The sequence below is a fragment of the Oncorhynchus clarkii genome, chromosome 15 (assembly GCF_045791955.1).
Source record: "Oncorhynchus clarkii lewisi isolate Uvic-CL-2024 chromosome 15, UVic_Ocla_1.0, whole genome shotgun sequence".
Lineage (NCBI taxonomy): Eukaryota > Metazoa > Chordata > Actinopteri > Salmoniformes > Salmonidae > Oncorhynchus > Oncorhynchus clarkii.
In genome coordinates, this window is record NC_092161.1 from 18720121 (window position 1) to 18747867 (window position 27747).

A 27747-nucleotide genomic window follows, 5' to 3' on the forward strand; every position below is an offset into this window, starting at 1 on the left:
GGAAACCACACATGCAGAGGTCATCCGTTCATCTACGCTGCATCTTACAATCATACAAAGGTTGGAACAAAAAAACTCAAATTTGGACTCATCAGACCAAAGGACAGATTTCCATCAGTCTAATGTCCATTGTGTTTCTTGGCCCAAGCAAGTCTCTTCCTTATTGATGTCCTTTAGTAGTGGTTTCTTTGCAGCAATTTGACTATGAATGCCTGATTTCAGTGTCCTGTGAACAGTTGTCTGTTACTTGTTTGTTACAGCAGACAAATCATTACAAACAGTAACCAGCCAAGTAGAAGAGTTACACAAGTCAGAAATAGAGATAAAATGAATCCCTTACCTTTGATGATCTTCATATGGTGACACTCAGAAGACATTAATTTATTCAAAATATGTTCCTTTTGTTCGATAGTCTCTCTTTTATATCCGAAAACCTCAGTTTTGTTCGTGTTTTCTTCTGTAATCCACAGGCTCAAACGCAGTCACAACAGGCAGACAAAAAAATTCAAATTGTATCCGTAAAGTTCATAGAAACATGTCAAACGATAATTATATTCAATCCTCAGGTTGTTTTTAGCCTAACTAATCTATAATATTTCAACCGGACAATAACGTCATCAATATAAAAGGTAAACAAGAAACTCTCTCTCTGGTCGTGCGCATGAAAACGCTCTGTGACACGGCAGGGTCCACTCATTCAGACTGCTAAATTTCTAGACTGTTGACATCTAGTGGAAGGCATAGGAACTGCAATTTGAGTCCTCAGTCAATGGATACTGTAATGGCATTGAATAGAAAAAAAGAAAAATCCTAATTCCTGAATGGATTTTTCTCAGATGTTTGCCTGCCAAATCAGTTCTGTTATACTCAGACATTATTTGAACAGTTTTGGAAACTTTAGAGTGTTTTCTATCCAAATCTACTAATTATATGCATATCCTATCTTCTGGGCCTGAGTAGAAAGCTGTTTAATTTGGGCATGCTTTTCATCCAAAATTCCAAATGCTGCCTCCTACCCTAGAGAAGTTGACCTTTCTAGCGCAGGGGAACCCCTCGACAACATTCCGCTGAAAAGGCAGTGTGCGAAATTCAAAAATATTTTTTTGAAATATGTAACTTTCACACATTAACAAGTCCAATACAGCAAATGAAAGAAACTTCTTGTTAATCTACCCATCGTGTCCTATTTCAAACATGCTTTACAGCGAAAGCACAACATATGTCATAGCCAAGTCAAAAAAACACACAGCCATTTTTCCAGCCAAAGATGGGAGTCACAAAAAGCAGAAATATAGATAAAATTAATCACTAACCTTTGATAATCTTCATCAGATGACACTCATAGGACATCATGGTACACAATACATGTGTATGTGTATATGTTTTGTTCGATAATGTGCATATTTATATCCAAAAATCTCAGTTTACATTGGCGCCTTATGTGCAGTAATGATTTGATTCCAAAACTGGTGATTTTGCAGAAATACTCATAATAAACATTGATAATAGATAATAGATACTATTACTATGTGTTATTCACAGAATTAAAGATGGACTTCTCCTTAATGCAACCGCTGTGTCAGATTTCAATGTTTTTTAACGGAAAAAACATAAACTGAGAACGGCGCTCAGAACCCAAAACAGCCAGAGGAATATTCGCCATTTTGGAATCAACAAAGTTAGAACCAAGACTATACATATTCACTTACCTTTGATGATCTTCATCAGAAGGCACTCCCAGGAATCCCAGTTCGACAATAAATGACTGATTTGTTCCATAAAGTTCCATAATTTATGTCCAAATAGCCACTTGTTGTTAGCGTGTTCAGCACAGTAATCCGTCATGAGGCGCAGGCACTTCATCCAGACAAAAACTCAAAAAGTTCCGTTACAGTCCTTTAGAAACATGTCAAAAGATGAATGGAATCAATCTTTAGGGTGTTTTTAACATAAAACATCAATAATGTTCCAACCGGAGAATTCCTTTTTCTTCAGAAAAGCACTGGAACGAGAGGTAACTCTGTCGGGAGCGCACGTCATGAGACCACTGACTCAAATAGCTCTTATGAGCCCCTCCTTTATAGTAGAATCCTCAAACCAGTTTCTAAAGACAGTTGACATCTAGTGGAAGCCGTAGGAAGTGCAACTTTATCCATATCTCATTGTGTATTCGGTAGGCCAAGCTTTGAAAAACTACAAACCTCAGATGTTCCACTTCCTGGTTGGATTTTTCTCAGGTTTTTGCCTGCCATATGAGTTCTGTTATACTCAGACATCATTCAAACAGTTTTAGAAACGTCAGAGTGTTTTCTATCCAATACTAATACTACTATGCATATATTAGCATCTGGGACAGAGTAGGAGGCAGTTCACTCTGGGCACGCTATTCATCCAAAAGTGAAAATGCTGCCCCCTATCCCAAAAAGGTTAAGAAGGAAAGAAATGTCACACATTCACACTTAACAAGGCACACCTGTTAATTGAAATGCATTCCAGGTGACTACCTTATGAAGCTGGTTGAGAGAATGCCAAGGGTGTGCAAAGTTGTCATCAAGGCAAAGGGTTACTTTGAAGAATCTCAAATATGAAATACATTTTGATTTGTTAAATTTGAGATTCTTCAACTTAGCCACCCTTATGGGCTGTTCCTCTTGCAATAAAGCTCAGCTATGAGGTTGAGATCGAAGGCTGTTTACCTGTTGTTGATGCCTGTATTACTGTTCATACTACTTCAAAAGGCAGCTCCTCAGTTTGTGAGGCAGACCTAAGTAACAATGTTGCTCCTCCTTGAGCAGAGCCTGAAAGGCAGATCAGATCAGTGACTGTTTCCTCTCCCTGTGTGTCCCAGGGGACGTAGCAGAGGCCGAGCCCAGGTTGAGGATGAGGACAGCATGGACGGGACGGAGACCGCCGAAGCAGAGAACATGCAGGATATGGGTGAGTTGACTGTGTCTCTGTCGTCATGGAAAGGTTTGTGTGTGTGTGTACATGGCTGTATCAGTGTGCCTCTTTGTGTGTGCTTTCATGCGTGTTCCTCTTTTAATATTTGTGTGCTGTTGTCTTCATACATGTGTGCTTGTTTAGGCTGCCGTCACTAATAGGTTGGGGTTTTGGTTGTTGCACGACTGCTGTCCCCGCGATGCAGACCCGCTGCCCCCGCGATGCAGACCCGCTGCCCCCGCGATGCAGACCCACTGTCGCCGCGATGCAGACCCGCTGCCCCCTCGATGCAGGCCCGCTGCCCCCGCGATGCAGGCCCGCTGCCCCCGCGATGCAGGCCCGCTGCCCCCGCGATGCAGGCCCGCTGCCCCCGCGATGCAGACCCGCTGCCCCCGCGATGCAGACCCGCTGCCCCCGCGATGCAGACCCGCTGCCCCCGCGATGCAGACCCGCTGCCCCCGCAATATAGACCCGCTGCCCCCGCGATATAGACCCGCTGCCTCCGCGATATAGACCCGCTGCCTCCTCAATGCCTGTAGACCAGGTATTCCCAAACTGGGGTACGCGCAATGTCATCGGGGTACACCAAATAAAAATGTAATTCAATAATACTAATCTTCACATTTTCATAGTACATTTATATTTTCCATCGGGGCTATACATTTGGGTGTTTTTCTCTCTCGCTTGAGTAGCCTTGTTTCACTGCAAAAAATAAAATTAAACCGTCTAGAATTCAGCGAAATAACACAATGTCAAATACAGGTAGCCTAGTCAAATAATTAACATCCAATCACATTAACCGCTACTCTCTCGTGGAAAACCTTCACTCTTGCGCAGACATTTAGAAACAAAACATGACCATTTGAAAAATAAGCCACAGGAGTTTTTTGAGTAGTAAGACATGTATAAAAGCAACAGAAACCATTAATTAGAAGGGGCTAGAAGCATCTTATATGGTGAGCTACTGAGTGGCTAGGGCAGGCAAGCCCCATACTATTGTGGAGGACTTAATTCTTCCTGCTGCCACGGATATGGCTGGGACAATGCTTTACAGACAAAAAAAACTATACAGACAATGCCTTCATCAAACAACACTGTTTCACGACGCATCAGTGACATGGCAGGAGATATTTTTAAACAATTACTACTTTGCATACAAGCCAGTGAATTATATGTGTTACAGCTGGATCAGTCAACAGACGTGGGGGGCCTGGCACAGCTCCTGGTATATGTCCGTTACATTTATGGGGGGGTCAATTAAGGAAGACATTCTCTTCTGCAAAACACTGGAAACCAGGACAACATGAGAGGATATTTTAAAAGTACTGGACAGCTTTTTGACATCAAATGGACTTTGGTGGTCAAGATGTGTTGGTATCTATACTGATGTTGCAATAGCCATGATGGAGACATAGTGGATTGGTAACTCGCGAGCAAGTAGTGGCTCTCGACGCCATTTGGGTGCACTGCAGCATCCACCGAGAGGCTCTTGCTGCCAAGGGAAAGTCTGACAGCTTGAAAGACATTTTGGACACTACAGTGAAAATGGTTAACTTTGTTAAAGCAAGGCCCCTGAACTCTTGTGTGTTTTCTGCATTTTGCAATGATATGGGCAGCGACCATGTAATGCTTTTACAACATACAGAAGTGCGCTGGTTATCAATGGGCAAAGTATTGACATGTTTTTTACAATATTGAGAGACAAGCTTAAAGTTTTCTTTACTGACCATAATTTTCACTTGTCTGACTGCTTGCATGATGAGTTTCTCACACGACTGGCCTATCTGGGTGATATTTTTTCTCGCCTGAATGATCTGAATCTAGGATTACAGGGACTCCAACTATATTCAATGTTAAAATGATGTGTGTGGCAGGCTTACAATGATGGCAATAACACAATATTTGAGAGTGCGCTGACCCTTGTGCTAGAGGAGGTACACAGCTGGAGGTTGAATGTTTGAAGGGGTACAGGACTATAAAACGTTTGGAAACCACTGCTGTAGACTATATCCTTCAAGTTGTCTGTAGAGAGGCAATCTACCAGTCTTGTTGCATGTTGCGCCACCCTCCCCCATGTCTTTTTGAGGTATCCGTTGCTAAATGGTAGATGACTAAAGGCCGGTTCATACTTTGTATTTCCACAGAGCCAAAATGTAGGCTTAATCACTGGCTCGTTATGGGATGTTTACAAAGCCATCTGCAGCTGCTGCTTGCAGGGGTCTCGCCGGCCCACCGTGCACTTCCCCAAACATTTCTAACCCGATAGCTCTGTGGATGCAGCTTCGTTAAGGCAGAACATCCTTGGAAAACAAGGCGGCATTCGGAGAATGCATTATGTAAATCAACTGCCAGAGGGCTGGCTAATATTTGCGATAGAACATGGTCAACTCCCCTGTTGGTGGTGGTGTTGGTTCGCGTTTCGCTGCTGGCATTTTGTTGACCTGTAAATGACTTCACAAGCTTGGCAAATGCCACACAAAGGAGAGAAATAAAGTCTAAATCATTTTAACTGGTTTTGTGGTGCTGTCACAGGGTGCCTCGAGTGTAAAGTAGTTTCCTTTCTCCTCCATGATCACTAGGTTTAAAGCCTATTCAAACCTTTCACCTGTTTGTGGTTATGACAGATGGGGGAGGAAGAAATTAGTTGTATTGAGACCCATGCCTAGTTATGGTAATTTGCCTAGTTTTCCCCAATGCACGATGAGATCAAGGCTTCACATCAGCAAAAGTCAATAGCATCACTTGATCTGTTCCTCTTCAAAAATGTGCTGCCAACCCTCACCAGTGCACGAACACACACAGTCCCCACCCCTTACAAAAGCTTCTTGCCGGACCGGAGATTAATTTCCTAGCTATTAATTACACTCCAGGGCTTTTGCCGTGGGATTTTCCTAGGTGGAATGCTTTAAGAAAATGCCCCCCCCATATACTTAGGCCGAGTCAGTGTCAAAAGGGAAAATCAGGTCCCTGTTCTACTTGTACCCCACCTAGTTGTCTCCCTTCGGCCAATATTCTGATGCATATTCTGGGCAATCTTGTTTGTATTCCCTATTAGTTATGAAGCATGCTACCAAAGACCAGGGTTTGCTTTTGCTCCAAGAATGGCGTTTTGTGTCTTAACAATACAGAAATAAAGATGCAGTGTGTACGCTTCAGTGCTTTTGCGAGCTACAACAAGGATATATTATTTTATCCCCCCATTTCCAGAGTGAAGGAATGTTGTCACTCGGAAAGAGAAAAAAAAAGCTAAGTTCCTTATCACTCTTTAATGAGTGGTTGAGAATCACGTCCGGGTCAACGGTTCAAAATAACGCATTTTCGGCTTTTCAAGTGGTGCAGCGGAGTGAATGATTTATGAAATTATTGTGAATGCCTGACTGAGGGTTTTGGATGCCCTACTGTTTCAGGACCTAATTTAACCCTATAAAAAAATATAAACAACTAATAAGGAAATAGATCAGAATCTGTGGGTTGTATTTCATTAGCTCTCTCTGGGAAGTCTGCCAGGTCAGACTTGAGAAGGTCTGCTCCACGCTGAGACTAGGGCTTTATCAATGCTCTTATTGATATTGCTAAGGGATTTTATCCAAGAGGTAATCTAACCATTTTGAGTTTCTCATAATTACAATGATATATTAGACTACTCATTCTGGACAGAGGTGTGTCCTTCCAGAACAATTGCAGATCTTAATTTTTTTGATTTCACATATTTCATATGTATTTCTCCTGATGTTATAATTTTAAAGGAAATGTAAAACCCAGAATTACAGTAACTAGCCTAACCACAAGATCAAGGTGTTTAATAACTGTTAGATGTTGTATGGTTTTTATAATTGTTTTTCTACCAATCAGCAAATGCTAAAAATGGGACTGCATTCTGCAGTCTGCTCCCGTGTGGTTTATTAGTGACAATGTTTTGACCACTTCATCAACCTTATTCCTAATAACCCACATGGGAGCATAGATGGCAGTGTGTGGAGTTATCATTTGCCTAACATTAGCTGATATCCAGCACCTGCTCAAAGGCATTGGATGTGCATATGTTCTCTTTCTCGTATAGAAACCAAAAATCTAAATAGAATTAACAGTGTAAGTTACTAGCCGAGGTATCGAATGTTACACAACTGATTCCCAGAAAGCAAACAAATGTTGCCAATAAATGTAATTGGTCTGTCCCATTGATGTAACGTTTCTAAACTCTAAATTATTTGGCCTGCTATTATTTCCCCTGAACTCCTGTGTAGGCAACTCTTCAGGAAAAGAGTGCCACATTTTTGTCGCTTTAAAGGCCAAGGTAAAGGTCACGTCATCTCTTTTTGCCCGGACGCGTTGTGACATTTTCGGCAATGCTTTTGTGATTTTTAGATGAATTGACTGGAGTTCACAGCCCTTCTCCTACTGAAAGGGTTGCTAGAGCTCAAAGCATTCACTAAGCCCACACAATCTCAGTGTTGCTTTTAGTAACACTAGAATAAAGTAATGTTCATTTTAGGCATGCAATGGAAAATGTTTTAATGTTTTGCAACAGAAAAATGAAAATGAGCACTTATTTTGAGTCTATATTATAAGTCCAGGTAGTCACCCTGTTTCAGTGAGTTTTACTCCTTTTGGTGGTTAACTTCATTAGGATAGGGGGCAGCATTTTCACTTTTGGATGAAAAGCATGCCCAGAGTAAACTACTTGCTACTCAGTACCAGATGCTAATATATGCATATTATTAGTAGTATTGGATAGAAAACACTAACGTTTCCTAAACTGTTTGAATGATGTCTATGAGTATAACAGAACTCATATGGCAGGCAAAAATCCAACCAGGAAGTGGGAAATCTGAGGTTTGGAGTTTTTCAACTCAGCCCCTATTGAAGATAGTGGGATATTTGTCATCTTGCACTTCCTACGGCTTCCACTAGATGTCAACAGTCTTTAGAACGTTGTTTCAGGCTTCTACTGTGAAGTGGGTCCGAATGAGAGGGGAATGAGTCAGAGGTCTGGCAGAGAGCCACGGTTTTGTGATGAGCAGTCATGTGAGAGTTAGCTTGCGTTCCATTGCTTTTCTACAGACAAAGGAATTCTCCGGTTGGGACATTATTGAAGATTTATGTTAAAAACATCCTAAAGATTGATTCTATACTTCATTTGATATGTTTCTACGACCAGTAATATAACTTTTTAGGTCGTCGTCCGACCTTTCCGCTGGACTTGCACGCTCGTTTGGATTTGTTTACCAAACGCCCTAACAAAAGGAGGTATGAACTTTATCGAACAAATCAAACATTTATTCTGGAACTGGGATTCCTGGGAGTGCATTCTGATGAAGATCATCAAAGGTAAGGGAATATTTATAATGCTATTTCTGACTAATATTGACTACACAACATGGCGGATATCTCTTTGGCTGGTTTGGGCTCTGAGCGCCGTACTCAGATTATTGCATGGTATGCTTTTTCGTAAAGTTTTTTTTAAAATCTGACACAGCGGTTGCATAAAGGAGAAGTTTATCTAAAGTTCCATGTATAATAGTTGTATCTATTATCAATGTTTATTATGAGTATTTCAGTAAATTGATGTGGCTCTCTGCAAAATCACTGGATGTTTTGGAACTACTGAACATAACACGCCAATGTAAAATGAGATTTTTGGATATAAATATGTACTTTATCGAACAAAACATACATGTATTGTGTAACATGAAGTCCTATGAGTGTCATCTGATGAAGATCATCAAAGGCTAGTGATTAATTTGATCTCTTTCTGCTTCTTGTGACTCCTCTCTTTGGCTGGAAAAAAGGCTGGGTTTTTCTGTGACTTGGTGGTGACCTAACATAATCGTTTGTGGAGCTTTCGCTGTAAAGGCTTTTTGAAATCAGACACTGTGGCTGGATGAACGAGAATTTTATATTTAAAATGGTGCCTAATACTTGTATGTTAGAGAAATTTGATTTATTAGATTTCTGTTTGAATTTGGCGCCCTGCAATTTCACTGGCTGTTAGCGGAACCCCGTTCCCAGACAGGTTAATGAACACAACCTAGAGGTGCCAGTTACACCGAGCCTTTGACTGGCAGGTGAGGGGTTAGGACTAATCCTTTTGCTGTTCAGCAAAACTCTGTTTTTCTTTGTCTATGCAAAACTAAGACCAATGGTTTGGAATGAAAGAACTCAGTGTTTGCGTAGTCTGACAACTTGTGTGTCACAATAAAATGTGTTCATAAAAGAGTCCTGAGTGAAACTAGACCAGGTTTCTTCTGAATAAGGTGCTGTTGCCTATGTCAACTGTGTTTCCAAAGAGAAACAAGTCAACTGTCACCCTGGATTTTGCTAGTTTGAATAATTTGGTAGTGAGCACTACTGCTGTCCAATGACTAAATGGTCGGTTATAGTTAGTAGACATACTAAGTGCTTTATGAATGTGGTTTCCCGCATTTTGAATAAATAACAGTATAACATCTACCCCCTCTTTTTCCCACAGAAGTTAAGGAGCTGGTTCTGGATGTCGAGGAGGAGATCATGGTGCCAAGCCCCAGGGACGACAGACCCCTCTCCCCACTCTTCCAGCGCTCCGTCTCGGAGGACTCTGCAGGATCCTCCACCTCGACCCTGGAGCACGCCAAAGTCCGGTAAGAGGAAGAGACAATGTGAGTTGAGTAGGGTGAGGGGAAGAGAGTGACATAGAAAGAGTGTGCGTGCGTGCCAGATGGCCAGAATAAGGCAAAGCAGGAGATGGCGGCAGGGAAAAGGAAAATGAGATTCCAGTAAGAGAGGCAGAGTAAGACTGACATTCTAGCCATTCTCAGAGGGAGGGATAGTGTGAAGGAGAGAGGGGGGGTGTGTAGTCAAATAATAGACAAGGAGAGGATAGAAATGAGAGGGCATTGGTGAGTGAGAAAATGACTATGACACGCTGAGTCACAGCTGTGTGTGTGAGGAGTCCAGGGAGAGGTGTGTGTGTGGTTAACAGTGGATGGAGGGCAAAGCGTGTGTATATTTATGTCTCAACGCACACACAGTGGGTATATGTGTTTGTGCAACCCAACAAAATGATTGTGGGCCCATGTGTGCATTGCGAGAGAGCGACAGACAGAGGGAACAAGCAAAAGAAAAGAGGGCCTGAGTATTTTCAGAGAGTGTGAGGGAGGAGAGGATGTGTGTGCTTGCATGCTTGAATGAGCCACCATGGTGGGGACGGGGGAGGGGAAGGCGTGCAGGGAAGGTAAACGAGGGAGGTAGAAAGTCGAGGTGGGGGATGGGAACAAGCAGCGGAAATAATTGAGAGCTGGGGATTGTGGGTAGAAGGGAAAAGCAGGCTGGGTAAAGAGGTCTCGGGGCCATCGGGGGTAGCCTGTAGACTGCAGGGCTGCTATTGTAATTAGTAAAGGGAGGGGGAGAGTGAGAGGAACAAGGGGATGGCTTTTTCTTTCTAGTTCCAATTAGTAGAGATTGTGTTCCCGCTAGTGTACAGTAGAGAGGCCCTGGCAACATGTGGAGGGATGCAGGAAGTCACACAGACGGGCGCAGACACATGCACACTTATCGTACACACACACACTAGAGCCCTGCACGGCATTTATTTTAAGCCCGAGCCCTACCCATGTCACAACGTTCCTGGACCTACTTTACCCATGCCCGGCACTACTAAAATTTAAGGCCCGGCACCACCAGAAATCAGAAATGACTTCCTCCGTTAGTAAATCCGTTAGCTGCTCCTCTCTGTCTGTCATTCGTTCCCTGCGCACTGCTTGCTCATGGCAGCTCTGGGTCTGTGAATATTCATAGCATTGGCTCCACTTGGGCTGCTCTGCTCAATGACGAGACATGAGAGAGCAGCAGTTAGCTACTTTTCGTCACTCTAATCTCCGTCAAAACTATTTTCTGAGAAATAATCTCTCCTGTTTTCTATTTGATGATGTTGATGCACTTCTGACACCATGTTATGTTCTTAGTCATATATGACTGTACTGCGCAGCAGAGCACGAGCAAATGGCTCCGCTTCAAAATTTTAGTAATGCCCTGCCCGTATCCTAGTTATTGATGGAAAAACTGGCCCTATCCGGCCCTAACTTGATGTATAATTTCGGGCTCCGTCGGGCACCAAAACTCTAACACGCGCATGCATGCCGTTGTCGTAAAATAATAAAGACTTAACACTGTTTAATAGGGAATTGCCAGGGACCTCACCATACGATGTTATCACCATGTAATATGTATTGCGATTCTCACAATTCTAGGTTTTGTGATTCGATACTGGGATTTTGAGATTTGCTGTTCCAAACATATTGCTCTCTATATGTCTGCTGCAGAGAGACGAGAGAGAAAGAAAAAATGTGTTTTGATCAGTCATGGAAATAAAAGTGCTGAAAGCATGTTGGCTCCCTATTTAAGAAGATGGAGAAAAAGCTGGAGCGGATTTAAAAATGTTGTTTTTGTGCAGGTACATCTGACTACTTGTGTTGTCACGATACCTGAATTTTGACTTCGATACCAGGTTTAGTATCACGGTAATTGATACCAAAGCGTTACCACAGCAAAAACAAGTGCTTTAGCTAAAGTCACAGAATATTTTTTTTTATAACATTGAACAATACACTGAGTGTACAAAACATTCCTAATATTGAGTTGCCACCCCCCTCCCGTTGCCCTCTGAACAGACTCAATTCGTCAGGGCATGGACAAGGTGTCAAGAGTTCCACAGGGATGCTGGCTCATGTTGACTCCAATGCTTCCCACAGTTGTGGGAAGTTGGCTGGATGTCCTTTGGGTGGTGGACCAGTCTTGATGGACACGGTAAACTGTTGTGTGAAAACCACAGCAGCTTTGCAGTTCTTGACACAAACCTGTTCTTGACATCTACTACCGTACCCCGTTCAAAGGTTTTTCAAACTTTTGTCTTGCCCATTCACCCTCTGAATGGCACACATACACAAACCATGTCTCAATTGTCTCAAGGCTTAAATATCCTTTAAATATAATTCTTTAACCTTTCTCCTCCCCTTCATCTACACTGATTTTGAAGTGGATTTTACAAGTGACAATAAGGGATCATAGCTTTCACCTGGATTCACTTGGTCAGTCAATGTCATGGAAAGAGCAGGTGTTCATAATTTAAAACCAGTAACTGGTGCAAGCCGGTTACCGGAGAGCATCTTAACTCCTAAACCAAGTGAGGCTTGTCATTTTGCTTGTGAAGAGCAAGGTTACATGGCCTGTGTCCGGTGCGAGCTTTACACATGTACATTTAACAGACTCTGGGATATCCGGTTCTGTGACCAGCTTTTTGTCTGGGCGGTCACCATCTCGAAGTCTCTCCCATTGGATTGTGGACGGTGTCTACCTGGCATACAGGGGCGAAGGTTAGCTAGCGGTGTATGTGCCCACTCCACAAGGGTTCTGGCAGTGTCTTGAGCATCGTTTAAAGGGTTGACTATTGGAGATATTTGTCCTTTGACAAGTTGGGCGTCACCATACAATTTTCAGGTTTTATTGCTTGGATGTCACTGCTCCTAGTGTAGCCCACCGGGTGCTTACGACTGGGACATGGGAAACTAACTAGGCAGCTTGCCGTGTGCAATACCTAGATTGCTGACTTGCTGAAAGGGAACGTAATGTTATGACCATAACTACTGTTCCCTGAAGGAGGGAAACGTGGCCCCGTGCCGCCCATTTCTGGCCTCGGTGAAGAGCGGTATTGAATTGAAGGAATGAATCTGAGCCTCACGCTTATTACCTGTGGAAGGTGGGGCTTCCAGTGAGGTGTGGATTTTAGGCGGGATTTTAGATTCTTCAACCGAAGTCACAATGCGACTCTCCATAGTTGTACCACGTTTCCCTCTTTCAGGGAACAGTAGTTATAGATTTAGAGTAAAGTACAGTAATTTACAAAACAAATATCTAAATATAAACTGCATCTCTCTGTAATTCCTTTTTTTAAATTATTTTTTTGTTTGTTTTAGTTGTCAGCATTTACCTTACGCTGACGTGCTGCCAACCTGTATCAGATTGAAAGAATATGGCTGCTCGGTGTGTGGGTGTTGTCAAACGATTTTCAACCCCTGTTGGTACATAGGTAGAGTTTGTTTTTGGGGCAGTGTTTCCCTACCAGCCCCACCCATTTAAAAAAAAAAAACTTATTTTGGTTTCAGTTTTGGGAATAAGTGGTACAGAGTGCAGGGCCATGTTTGAAACGTTTTGCAACAAGTCACTCGTTTTCAGTCCATTTTCTTCCGTTTTGGTGCCTAATGAACACTACCCATTGCTTATCCTGTGTCTTTCCTATGTGTCCCCTGCAGTGAAAAGCTGTGTGCCTTCTGCTACTGTGGCGAGAGGAGTTTCCTGGGCCAGGGCGACCTGATGGTGTTTGGCCCCACGCCGGGCTATGTGCCGCTGCACATCCGCAACCGACGAGGCAGCTCGGAGAAGGACGATGACTATCACGAAGATGACTTCCAAGATGACCACCACGACACCAAGAGCCCAGGGCAGCGCGACGGCGGGAGGGGCCTTAAAAAGTAAGTTGGCTCAAACATTGGCGTAACGTAGTTGTTGGGTAACCCAAAAAGTTGTTGGGTTGGCTTACAATGGCCGTTCAGCTTGCAATGGTTATTCACACTGCTGATTTTGCTGTGATGGTGGTGTTTATGATGGCTTAACTGGCAATGTCGATTCTCTTAGTGGTATTAATTCTCTTGAATCCATTTTGAGTCTCTCAAATTTCCGTTCCCCAGCTTTGACCCAAGAGTTGCAAGTTTTTGGGGAGAAAGTGTTAGCTAAGTACATCATACTAGTCTAGGGTGTCATTGGGACCTAGACACGTCTTCATTTTAAACTGGGAGGGAAGCAGAAATGTCTGATCGACTCACTGTAAACGTAATGACCGTTTTCAAGTAGAGTTCGACCGAGTATGTTTTTTCAACGCCGATACCGATTATTGGTGGACAAAAAAAACCTATACCGATTAATCGGCCCTTTTTTTTTATATATACAGAGGGCCAAAAAAGTATTTATTCAGCCATCAATTGTGCAGGTTCTCCCACTTAAAAAGATGAGAGAGGCTGTAATTTTCATCATAGGTACACTTCAACTATGACAGACAAATGAGAAAAAAAATCCAGAAAATCACATTGTAGGATTTTTTATGAATTTATTTGCAAATTATGGTGGAAAATAAGTATTTGGTAAATAACAAGCAAGAGGTGACACAATTTCACCTGGTTAATATTGCCTGCTAACCTGGATTTCTTTTAGCTAAATATGCAGGTTTAAAATATATTCTTGTGTATTGATTTTAAAAAAGGCATTGATGTTTATGGTTAAGTACACATTGGAGCAACGACAGTCGTTGATTGATTGTTTTTTCTAAGATAAGTTTAATGCTAGCTAGCAACTTACCTTGGCTTCTAATGCATTCGCGTAACAGGCAGGCTCCTCGTGGAGTGCAATGTAATCAGGTGGTTAGAGCGTTGGACAAGTTAAATGAAAGTTGCAAGATTGGATCCCCCGAGCTGACAAGGTAAAAATCTGAACGTTCCTTGGCCATCATTGAAAATAAGAATGTGTTCTTAACTGACTTGCCTAGTTAATAAAGGTATAAAAAAAAATGTCAAAATCGGCGCCCAAAAATACAGATTTCCGATTGTTATGAAAACATTCCGATTAATCGGTCGACCTCCAGTTTCAAGGCTCCACATTGTTATCACTATTGCCATTGCTTTGGTTGGAGAGTAAATGACAGCTGAAATTGCACCAGGGAAGGTGTCTACTTTACTTCAGAATTGTGTGGGTGTACACGCTGCCAAGGAGGTATACGCTGCCAAGTAGGTAACAGAACAGGCATAGAATTTTTTCATACAGACTTGTCAGTGTTAGTTCATTCAAGTGGTTGTTTTTTGCATGCCACATGGAGGTGTTGATGATTATATGGTAGAGGCATTACTCAGGTTGAGGAGGTGGAGGCATTACTCAGGTTGAGGAGGTGGAGGCATTACTCAGGTTGAGGAGGTGGAGGCATTACTCAGGTTGAGGAGGTGGAGGCATTACTCAGGTTGAGGCGGCCACCTTGTTTTATTGTGAGCATGTGTTCACACGTTAACATGCCTACTGTACCTGTTGCTGATCAAATATGTGGCTTGGAAATGGTAAATAAATGTGTAAGCATATTTGTTATGTTTATAGACAGTAGACTTCTCCCAGACTCACACCAGAGAAGCCAAAGAACCTAAAGAAGTGAAATAATTACTCTGAAATATTGTTACAGGTTATATTTGCTAGTCCCTCAATGTTTGTCCGTTTCCTTCTGTTAGGCAGGCACCAATCTGAACTTGTCCAATAGGAAATGCAAATTCCCCCATTTACATTGCAAAACCTTTGGCTACGCTGTATTCTAATGAATTCGACCCATGGCTTTGCCTCTAACTGGCTGGAAACAGATTAACCCCTGTGTCCAAGTTTCTCCATCAAACTAAATTAGTGGTCTCCCCATTGTGCATTGTTTGACTCATGTAGGTAGAGAGGGAGAAAGATAGATGGAGTACCGTGACCCAAATAAGTGAATGCATGCTAATGAACCCAGGCGCTCAATTTCAATTTGGGTCAATTATTGTGGTGCTGAAATGGCCCCAGTGATTAGTTACTTGGAGGGGTGGAAGGGACTGAGGGGTGGATAGGGTGGAGGATAAAAATCCATGAAGGAAGAGAGAATTTCACTGGCAGGCCCTTCTAGCTTCTCTAGCCCTGTTCTCTATTTTCTCTCTCTCTCGTCATTTTCAGCTTCACGTGATCCACTGTTGACAAAGACCTCCCGTCAGAAGACACCCAATCGAGTGTCTCCTCCCTCCCTGAGGGGGCGGTGACGTAATGCTCTCACCCAGGAAGGTTCCTGATGGGGACAACGTGGCCCAAATGCATTTTTTCTTTGGAGCCCCATGATTGGTCAGTCAGTCCAGGGCTGGCGCCGTGCCAGTTCTAGACCGGGAGCTGAAGAATGAAAACAATAACAAGCGTGCGTGATAGCAGTGTTAAGGTGGACTGTGTGAGAGAAATGTTAAGGTGGTCTGGGGACAGACCCCATTCTGTTTTGGACTGAATAGGAACACAATGAATCACCGCTTTGGAGAGATCAGAGGAGATGGTAGAGAAGGTATCCTAACGAGACAAGGATCATCAAATCAAATCAAATTTATTTATATAGCCCTTCGTACATCAGCTGATATCTCAAAGTGCTGTACAGAAACCCAGCCTAAAACCCCAAACAGCAAGCAATGCAGGTATAGAAGCACGGTGGCTAGGAAAAACTCCCTAGAAAGGCCCAGACAGGATGACCACGTCATGAATACACTGATGAATACACGGATACACAGATGAACTGTCACTCTCCCTGCATGTTGTATTGGCTGTTGATAAGATGAAAAGTTGTGTAAGGGGGTGCGTGACCTCATGACAGATTACATGTGGATATGGCTCCCGAGTGGCGCAGTGTTCGAGGCGTCACTTCTGTCCCTGGTTCGAATCCAGGGACGGAATCCACATCCGGATGTGATTGGGTGTCCCATAGGGCAGCGCACAATTGGCCAAGCTTCATCCAGGTTTGCCTGGAGTAGGCTGTCATTGTAATTAAGAATTGGTTCTTAACTGACTTGACTAGTTAAATAAATAAATACTTTTTTTTTTGGTGTTTGTCCTTCTTTCCATCTGTGTGTAGGTATGCATGCATACTTTGATTCGTGCATCGGGCCGTCTCATTCTCTATATTCTAATTCCCTGTGTGTTGAATGTGTGTGTAGTTGCTAATTAGGGTCTCGTTAAGGTGATCTAATTGAAAGTAATTTGACTGACAGGCCCAAAGTAATCACAGGCCTAATGAAACACTACTCTGTCTAATGAGAGGCATCTGTCCCAGGGAGAGAGAGTAAGACCACAGTGTATTTACACCTGTAGCCAGCACGTTCATCAACCACCGAGGTGGGAAATGGGCTTGGTTTAGATAAGACAGAAAAATTTGGGTTGCGTTCACTACGCATGAAAAGGAATGTTGTCCGTTGCACAACGTTTTGAAACGTTTTCCTACGGTGTGCCCTGATGAATATGACACATTATAAAAAGCCTCGTGGATACTCAATGGTTGGATTCTTTAGCGAACAGTTTGGCCTGATTCAACAAATGTAGTTTTTTGATTGAACACTTTGATTCTTTATGGTAAATGAACACATGGAAAAGCTGTTGATATCACACAAATAAGCTGCATATATGTCATTCACATCAGTCCCTCTCCAAAAGCTTACTCATTTCCAATGGAATTACATGTGGTTGTGAAAATAAAAGGCCAATGTTTGGGGCCAAAAGATGTCTTGTAGACAATTTGATCATATGCACGTGTCCATAACCTCCAGAAGGTTATTTAGCTTTTTAAAGCAGCAGCGTTTTCATGCCGAACATAACATTTATGTGCGGAATGTGCTCAGACGGGTACGAGCCACAGCTGAGCAAAATGAGAGCGAACATGAGAGGGAGAGAAAGTGGAGGAAAAGGGATAGGAGATTGCATATTAGGCTTTTTGGCTCGGGCCTACGAGGCCAACCCTCATTGCATCCTTCACCACCAAATCCTCCATTTGGAATGCTTTCTCTTTAAGGCACAATCTGTAATTCGCTTTTGAGCCCAACGGCAGCCCTGCATCTCTTTTTGCTATAAAGCTGAGGGATGGGTCTAGTAGGGCAGTCTTCCCCAACGACGGTCCTGCAGTACCCCCACCAGCAAACGCTTTTGTCATAGCCCCAGACAAAAACACCTGATTCAACTTGTCAAGGGCTTGATGATTAGTTGACAAGTAGAATCAGTCTGTGCTTGTCCAGAGGCCACAACAACAGTATTTACTTGAGGACTGGAGTTGGGATAAACACTGTAGTAGGGAAATGTCACCACTTTTAAATTCATAGATGGAGCTTTTGATATATGGTTTGTTTGCATGTCAGAGCCACAGCCCATCAGTGTTTGATCGTTCTCCATCCCCCCCATCCACAGCCGTTTGTAACCTTAATGGGAGTGTGTTCATTAGGCATCAAATGGAAGAAAATTCCCTGAAACCCTAATCTACGTTTTCTGTTGCATAGTGTTTAAAAATGTTTTCCGTTGTACGCCTTAATCAACACAACAGTATAATATTGTTATTTTTATTAAGGCATATACAGATGTTGTGGCAGGGGGAGTATACAGTAGCCTTTCATCCCCAGTACCCTACTGCTTCCTGGGCTGGGAAAAGAGCTGACTCCAGACTACCATTCCCCAAATCCTGGAATAGGCTTTATCCGATGGGGATGAGAGAGGGAGAGATTGTGTGTCAGTCTGGCTTGTGTGTGTGTGTGTGGGCTCGAACAGCCAGTTCTTGTGCATTAGCCAAAGGGCAACTTCTACCCTGACGCTTTCTTACCGAGGGAGAGAATGGTGGGGATTTACAATGTCAATGAGCACGACTTGTCCTTGATACAGTGTCATAGCACTGCCAGAATTAATGATCAATGGAGCTGAACGTAATGCAATTATCATTGTCCATAGAATCAGTTAAAACCGCTGTTAATGTCTCATCCCCTATCCCAACCAGCCACAGATATCAAGCCAGATTTAAGACTAGGGATACATATTTTTCAAAAAATTCTACCAAGTTTCAATACTGGGAGTAGTGAAAATGTATCCCTTGAGTCCCGGGAAATAAAGCTAAAATCTGAAGTGCTTATTTAAGTGTTTAAAATCAAGATAGGGTCACCAATTTACGGTTTTCCCAAAGTAAGATTGTCACTGTGCCACATTGCGTTTTTGGCTGCGCCACTTTGTAAAGATTTCACAGCAAGTGAAACTGATATAGTTAGTAATGATAGAGTAGCTTTGATCGCCAATGACATTGTTGTGAATTGCAAAACAGGCCGTTCATAGATTCTAAGCGTTATCATACTCCTCAAATAATTCAGAGCACTTCAGAGTTAGGCAAGTGTCAAGGTACACTATAGATAGATAGATCACATCACACACACACACACACACAAAATTATGTTGACACCCCTTCAAATTAGTGGATTCGGCTATTTCAGCCACACCCGTTGCTGACAGGTGTATAAAATCGAACACACAGCCATGCGATCTCCATAGACAAACATTGGCAGTAGAATGGCCTTACTGAAGAGCCAAGTTGCACAGGGTGTGGTTCAGACACAGGGCCCCAAGCTTAATGATAAGCTTCGAGGGTAGGTACTACAGTGTTGACTGCTGTGCTGTTCATTGACTACAGCTTTCTTACATAGGTATTCCTCTTGTCCAGATGGGATGGGGCAGTGCGATGGCGATTGCATCGTCTGGATCTATTGGGGCGGGAAGCAAATTGTAGTGGGTCTAGGGTGTCCGGTAAGGTAGAGGTGATATGATCCTTAACTAGCCTCTCAAAGCACTTCATGATTCCAGAAGTGATTGCTACGGGGCGATAGTCATTAAGGTTAGTTACCTTTCGCCTTCTTGGGTACAGGTAAAATGGTGGATGTCGTGAAGCATGTGGGGACAGCAGACTGGGATAGGGAGAGATTGAATATGTCCGTAAACGCTCCAGCCAGCTGGTCTGTGCATGCTCTGAGGACGCGGCTTGGGATGCCGTCTGGGCTTGCAGCCCTGCAAGGGTTAACACGCTGAAATGTCTTACTCACGTTGGCCACGGAGAAGGAGAGCCCACAGTCCTTGGTAGCGGGCTGCGTCGGTGGTACTGTGTTAACCTCAAAGCGGGCAAAGAAGGTGTTTTAGCTTGTCCGGAAGCAAAATGTCGGTGTCCGCGGCGTTGCTGATTTTCCCTTTGTAGTCTGTGATTGTCTGTAGACCCTGCCACACACTACCGTTAAAAAGTTTTGGGTCACTTAGAAATGTCCTTGTTTTTGAAAGAAAAGCAAAAAAAATTGTCCATTTAAAATAGCATAACATTTATCAGAAATACAGTGTAGACATTGTTAATGTTGTAAATTACTTTTGTAAGAAGCAATAAAACTGGCCTCTTTTAGACTAGTTAAGTATCTGGAGCGTCAGCATGTGTGGGTTCGATTACAGGCTCAAAATGGCCAGAAACAAATAACTTTCTTCTGAAACTCGTCAGTCTATTCTTGTTCTGAGAAATGAAAGCTGTTCCACGTTAGAAATTCCCAAGGAACTGAAGATCTCTTCACTGTTGACGTTGAGACTGGTGTTTTGCGGGTACTGTTGAGGACTTGTGAGGCGTCTGTTTCTCAAACTAGACACTCTAATGTACTTGTCCTCTTGCTCAGTTGTGCACCGGGGCCTCCCACTCCTCTTTCTATTCTGGTTAGAGCCAGTTTGCGCTGTTCTGTGAAGGGAGTAGAACACAGCGTTGTACGAGATATTCAGTTTCTTGATCATTTCTGGCATGGAGTAGCCTTCATTTCACAGAACAAGAATAGACTGACGAGTTTCTTTGTTTTTGGCCATTTTGAGCCTGTAATCGAACCCATAAATGCTGATGCTCCAGATACTCAACTAGTTTAAAGAAGGCCAGTTTTATTGCTTCTTTAATCAGGACAACAGTTTTCAGCTGTGCTAACATAATTGCAAAGGGGTTTTCTAATGATCAATTAGCCTTTTAAAATAATAAACTGGATTAGCTAACACAACTACAATAGTCAACTACAATAGTCATTTACAACATTAACAATGTCTACGCTGTATTTCTGATCAATTTGATGATATTTTAATGGACAAAAAAATTGCTTTTCTTTCAAAAACAAGGACATTTCTAAGTGATCCCAAACTTTTGAACGGTAGTGTACGTCTCGTGTCTAAGCCGTTCAATTTTGGTCGGAAGTAGGACACGGTACTACGCGAGCGATGAGCAAAATCCACCCATATGACATGCTAGCAAAATGTTCTAATCAGCTAATATTTGATCAATCTAAAATAAAGATGATCATGAGCAATGTTCCCTCTACTTTATTTTGGCGCTGAGCAAATTTCAGGTCTGCTGAGCGCAAACTTGAAAGTGGTGAAAATTCTGTGCAACTTCCAGCGCGTGTTTACTGTGAACACTGAGGCTGTACCCGCTTTGTTACAATTGTAACAGTGCCAAATAAGCTACTGTGGCTATTTGATCATAATGTAGGCCTACCAGAGTGGCCTACCATCATAAACAATAGAGAAAATGCATTGACAAGAAAATAGTGGTTCTGTCATTCAGCCTACAGTAACAGCCATTTTGTGGTATTCAATGTAGGCCTACATTCCATGAGACTTTTGAAAAAAAACATGCAGGGGTTGATATTAACCTATTTATCCATTTGTTAATCAGACAAGTAGGTGTCTGAATGTCTTTGAGTTTGATGCAGGAAACCACTTTACAAAATAAAATGCATTATTTTTCCCATACCATGATTATAGAGAATCAGACAAATCATGCTACCCTCTGCCTATTGGCTACTTTGCTTTATTCAAACTTGTCTCAAAATACAACACTGCTCCTTTAAGACAAACAAAAGCTCTTTACCTGACTCACTTTTCAGAGGTGTATAATTGTACACGTTTTGTGTTCTTGTAAGAAGCAATCACTCCCCCTATTGCTGACTACAAAGTATCTATAACTGGGCTAAAAACGTATTAACTAGCAAAGGATATGAACAAAATGTGCACACATGCAGCTCTTACTTTTATCTCAAAACAAGTGCATCCTCTCACGACCACAGTCCAGTTCAAAGTAAATGGCACAGATATGTATATAGCAATGGTGTGTTTGCATATTGGCCTGCTGCAGCTCTAATTGGTTATGTCACACAGGTCTGTGTATTGTATGAGCTGAGTCGTGTGCAATAGATTCCTACTACGATGCGTTCTGCCTTAAACAAAATCTCTTGCATATTTCCTTTTGTTTCAGCATTTTACATTGAAAGTTGCTAATATTACGTTGATCCGATCACAATTGCCACAGTAAAGTGAAATGTTGATAGTGTTAACTAACAGGGAAAACAACAGCATGTTGAGTGAAATCAATGTAGCCTACTGTTTTCTAGAAATCTGGCTTTTTTTGGGGTTAGGACTCATTTAATTTCTGTGATGTCGGATCAGGCCTGGGCTTGGTCAGACTGGGATCGAATGTTCAGTCCTGATGAGAACTCTAAACTGCATTTGGGTCTTGTGTGTGCGGTCTGTTAGTGTCAATTATGTGTGTGCTTTGAATTTATGGCGACTTTGTGTGACGTAAATACGCTAGGCTAAGGGTTTGCATCCGTCGACCTGGTTGGCAAAAATAAAATAGCTAATATTTAAATTTGCTGCTGCATGACATTGGGGGAAATATTAATTTAAAAGAAATCGGGAATTGTCATGGGACGATCCCGGTTACCAGGGTTTTAATCCCTACTATGGACTGCCACAAAGCTATCCCCATAAATTGGATACAAGGCTCTCTCGTGGTTCTTTTTCTATTAGCCAGTTTTGTTCTTTGGTGCCATACCTGATGTTTAGTAGTTTTAGTGTAGGTCCTTTGTCTGTCCTTTTCATACATTTATGCTGTTACATTTCGGTTTGACTGCAATGTGGGTGAAAAATAAACTTGATCTTGAACGTGACCTGTCACCCCCCCCCTCCCCAGGGTCAGCTCTCCGGACAGTGGTCTCCACTCCTCCTCGGCACCCGGCAGCACGGACCCCTTCAATGAGGAACTGGCCCCTAAGTTCTGGGACGAGCTGGGTCAGATGGGCCTCCCCGACGACATCAATGTCCAGTCCCTGTTTGACCCCACAGGCCAGTGCTGTGCCCATCTGCACTGTGCCGCCTGGTCCGAGGGGGTGTGCCGCGGTGAGGCCCAGGATTCACTGCTCTACGTGGACAAAGCCATAGACTCAGGGAGCACAGAGGTGAGATGTAACAGACAATCCATTGGGGGTGTGGGTGTTAGGATTTGCACCGATCTCACTCACTCACTCACTCACTCACTCACTCACTCACTCACTCACTAAAGTGATCAGCAGTGGGTTTCTTTGCGAGCTCAGTATTTGTGTACAGTTCACGATTTTATTATAGGTCAACATCATTCAATTTGAAAATGTAAAACATATTTTTTCTTTTTTTTACCAGAGACAGCCATGTATGCATATATGTTTTAATCAAACAATAATTCACTTTGCTTTTACCAAGCTAACTGTATAACAACATAATGGTCATCATTTTATTTGAATGGTAAATCTCTTGATAAACTGGGTAAATTAAGATAGAATAGGCCTGCCATACAGGTTACTGCATATTCAATAGCAGTGTGTAGCATGCATTGAGTTATTGAGCTTGTTTTGAATGGTCTGTGGCGTCTGATGCTACAGATGACAAAAAATCTGTTTGCCTTCTATTTGGGACTTACCTACTGATCAAAAACATTTGCATGAAGCATCACTCCGGCATAGATCCAAGATGGCGTAGCAGTCAAATTAGTTTTTTTTGTCTTGTCCTGTGCCGTGTATTTATCGTTTTCTTCGTATATATTTTAATCTCACTTTTAATCTATGGATTGCAACCCGCTTCACCCAATGTGGTACGGATCTGCTATCTTTATACTTAAGAACCGTGAACGCCCATCAGGAGCTTGCCAGCTTACTAGCTAATAGTCAGTTAGCCGCTGCTAGTGGTCCTCACCGTTAACTCCAGCCTCAGCCCGGTCAATTCCTACCGCAAGCTCTAAACCTTAACACCGGATCATCGCAGCTAGCTAGCTTCGATCCGAGTGGCTACTCCTGGCTAACGTCTCTGTCCCGAAGCAAGCACCAGTTAGCCTGGAGCTAGCTTTGAGCTAGGCCCATCTCTCGGCTAGCCGAAGAGGTCTATCAGCCAATTCTTGGGCTACAATATCTCTTTCGCCAATTGGCCTGGACCCTTTACTGCCGACACGGAACTCTGCCGATCCGTCACGACTGGTCTGCCGACGTAACCATCGGAGGTGGTTTCAACAGGCTGTAACGTTGCGACATCCCCTGAGGCCCATCTGCTATCCCCGGCCCGCTAGCTGTCTGAATCGCCGTGTCTCCTTCTAGCGTAGTAGCGACTACTGAATTGGATCCCTGACTCATCTATTGCTACTCTCTGGACCCGATAATCACTCGACTACACATGCCTCTTCCTAATGTCAATATGCCTTGTCTATTGCTGTTTTGGTTAGTGATTGTCTTATTTCACTGTAGAGCCCCTAGCCCTGCCCAATATGCCTGAGATAGCCCTTTTGTTCCTCCCCCATACAGGCGGTGACCTCACCTGGCTTAACACAACGTAATGTGAGGGTGCAGGGGAGGCCACATTATAGATAATTGACTATTCTAGCTTGTAATTTGCTGTCTTGATATTGGTTGAGGCTAAATAAAACTCTGAACTAATACAATGACTTCATTGAGGAAGTGGAAATGTTGGACTTGCCCAACTATGATGACTTATTTGGTGGTGTGCACTCGGAGTGTGTGTTTTTGGGATTGAGCTAGGACAGGTTTATACCATATTTTACTTTATACTGGTATTGATGTATGGACCGATTTGGGTTTTTAACTTTACCTTCTATAACGGTATTTCAATATTTGGTTTGTTAAACGTGATATGCAACTCCAGAGAGTGTAATGTCCATTTTAGGCACGACAACGCCTATTCCCCCTCAGGAGACGGAGCGGTACTGGAGTGCCAAGTCTTGGTCCAAAAGTCTTCTAAACAGCTTCTACCCCCAAGCCATAAGACTCCTGAGCCGCTATTCAAATTTATTTTAGTAAAAAGTTAGCACTTATTTTTATTTTCAAGTATTGTTGCTTAGGGGGTTGTAAGTAAGCATTTCACATTTCGGCGACAAATACAATTAGATTTGATTTGACAAGCACTTTCTTGCCGTTCACTCTGCAGTCTGCGTGGTCAGATAAATGCAGAAAGATGTTGGTGACAACGATGCTGCTTTCTACAATCGTTCTAGAACTACAATATAAGTTTGTGTTTCTTACCGTCTGCTAACTACTCTCCGCTAGTTTATCTTTTCATAGCCAGTTCCAGTTAAAATGTGTTGTTAGCCAGCTAATTAGCAATTGGCGGCTATCTAGCTTTCTTCATGTATTAAGAGTTAGCGCACATGTAGCTAATACAGCCTGGTACCAGTGCTGGTGTAGGCCTAGATAAGAATGTTTGTGCAATGATATTTATGAAAATAATTTTAGTTTGAAGTGTGATTGAACAGTATCAAATCAAAGTTTATTGATCATGTACATGGTTTTACAGATGTTATTGCAAGTGCAGCAAAATCCTTATAAGGAGCTAGAAACAGGGTGATCTGTCTGCACCATCATGCCAAAATAATCAGAATGGAGAAAGCCTTATTGAAATCACTTATTTGTGTTGCCGCCCTAGGTTCATTAACTACTCATAAAGCAGGGTTAGAATTCTTATTATTAAAAAAACATAAAATAACACCAAATATTCTGATATTTTGGCCATTTCGCCCAGCCGGAGAGATAGAGGGTGTGTGTGTATTTGAAAAACCTATTGTTGGTTGGTTGTCTGAGGGCAGTTTTGTGTGTGTGTGTGTGTGTGAGAGAGCTCTATATGGGGCCCTGTTAAAGGTTGTCCCTGGCACTACAGTGAGGCTCATTGGGGTGTAAAGCAGAAAAGGTCACGGTGCTCAGGAGACTGCAACTCTGAAGGTTAACACACACTGTGACACACCACACACTTTTATTCGCACATGTACACTCGGATGCACCGACAGCCTGGCATACAACTTACCCAGCTCTGAAAGTCATACACATTCACACACACAGCTACCCACACACACAAGCTATCATCACCTCCATATCAGGTTCGTCTGATTGCATTTGCATCCTAAATCGGCTAAAAAGGTCTAATTTAGCTCTCACTCCTGTGTATATTAGTGAGTCTGTGTGTACAGCGCCTTCAGAAAGTATTCCCAGCCCTTGACTTATTACATATTTTGTTGTTACAGCCTCATTTCAAAATGGATTAAATATATACTTTTTTTCTCACTCATCTATATACAATACCCCATAATGACGAATTGAAAACATGTTTTTAGAAATCATTGAACATTTATTGAAAATGAAATATAGTATTCACACCCTTGAGTCAATACTTTGTAGAAGCACCTTTGGCAGCGATTACATCTGAGTATTTCTGGGTTTCTAAGTTTTCTATTTGCCCATTCATTCTTAAAAAAAAATAATAATATACCTGTCAAATTGGTTGTTGATCATTGCTAGACAACCATTTTCAGGTCTTGCTATACATTTTCAAGTATAACATTGTAGATTTTACCTTGTGTTTTAGGTTATTGTCTTGCTAAAAGTTGAATTTATCTCCCCAGTGTCTGGTGGAAAGCAGACTGAACAAGGTTTTCCTCTTGGATTTTGCCTGTGCTTCGCTCCATTCCGGGTATTTTTTTCCCCTGAAAACAACCCCAGACCTCAACGATTACAAGCATACCCATAACATGATGCAGCCACCACTATGCTTGAACATATGGAGAGTGGTACTCAGTAATGTACTGGATTTGTCCCAAACAACACAACACCTTGTATTCAGGACAAAAAGTGAATTGTTTTGCCACATTTTTTGCAGTTTTCCTTTAGTTCAGACTGCATGTTTTGGCTTTTTTTTTAAATATTCTGTAAAAAAATAAAATAACATAAAAATAAAAATCTATTTTGACATGATTTGTGCGTAGGCCAGTGACAAAAAAAAAGAATTCAGACTAACACAACAAAATGTGGAAAAAATCAAGGGGTGTGAATACTTTCTGAAGGCACTGTATGTGGCTCCCTAGTGGCACATCGGTCTAAAGCACTGCATCTTAGTGCTAAAGGCGTCTATATAGACCCTGGTTTGATTCCAGGCTGTATCACAACCTGCCGTGATTGGGAGTCCCGTAGGGAGGCGCACAGTTGGCCCATTATCGTTAGGGTTGGGCCGGGGTAGGCCGTCATTTCAAATAAGAATTTGTTCTTAACTGACTTGACTAGTTAAATAAAGGTTAAATTAATACAAATGTGTTAGCCTGTGTATGTGTGTGTGACAGAGGCAGCCCATACACTAGTATCTTTGTATGAGTATCGTATGTAGGTCTATCCTATGGAGGATTATGTGTATCTACACATTGTGTAGGCCTATCTACTGTATGTGTGTGATAGAAACAGCATAGTTTTTCGGCAGAGGCTGTTGGTTGCCCAGTCAGAGCTCTCCCACCAGTGGTATTCTGCCCTTCAAGTGTGAGGTGACAACGTTTGGCAGCGAGCCATGAAACCCCCAGGCATTAGGACATCAGGATACACTTCAGCCCCTTACACCGTAGCCCTGCATTTAAGGTGCTATCACCTTATCTGCTGTTGAAGTGGACCAGACTGGTCCACTTCATGTCTGACTGACTCATTGGTAAGACGAAGCAACACAGGCCAGGTTCTTCTTGCTAAACTATGTGTAGCAGTGTGTGTTGCATTCTTCTACAGCATTTTTATAGGCAATGGGATATTTCATAATTTTGCTAGATATTTAAATGTTAAATCGACAGGTTTCTAAGTTTAACTCACAGTTCTTCTACGCTCTGTGTTTGAAAGGTTGGGGCTATTACCCTTTTCACACTACTGAGTTGACTATCCAAAAGGATAATGTGAAATAACATTTCCAAACCAGTATGGTTTGGGTTGGCACAATGGTGTGAAAACTGCTATGTGATACCAGTCTGGTCCAGTTCCCATAAGGCCTTGTTCCATTCTCAGTGGTACTGGACCAGATATCTATCCGTTGCAATTCCTCTCAGGTTTGCTCCAT

General features: G+C 42.5%; 1 protein-coding gene across 1 annotated transcript in view; it reads left to right on the plus strand.

The window, feature by feature from the left end:
• LOC139367007 (histone-lysine N-methyltransferase 2C-like) overlaps window positions 1-27747 on the plus strand; it is a 221964-nt gene that overhangs the window by 33378 nt on the left and 160839 nt on the right. Inside the window, exons 3-6 of the mRNA XM_071104854.1 lie at window positions 2849-2937; window positions 9410-9557; window positions 13224-13442; window positions 22550-22814. Coding sequence (XP_070960955.1) covers window positions 2849-2937; window positions 9410-9557; window positions 13224-13442; window positions 22550-22814 — 721 coding nt within the window. The remainder of the gene's footprint in view (window positions 1-2848; window positions 2938-9409; window positions 9558-13223; window positions 13443-22549; window positions 22815-27747) is intronic.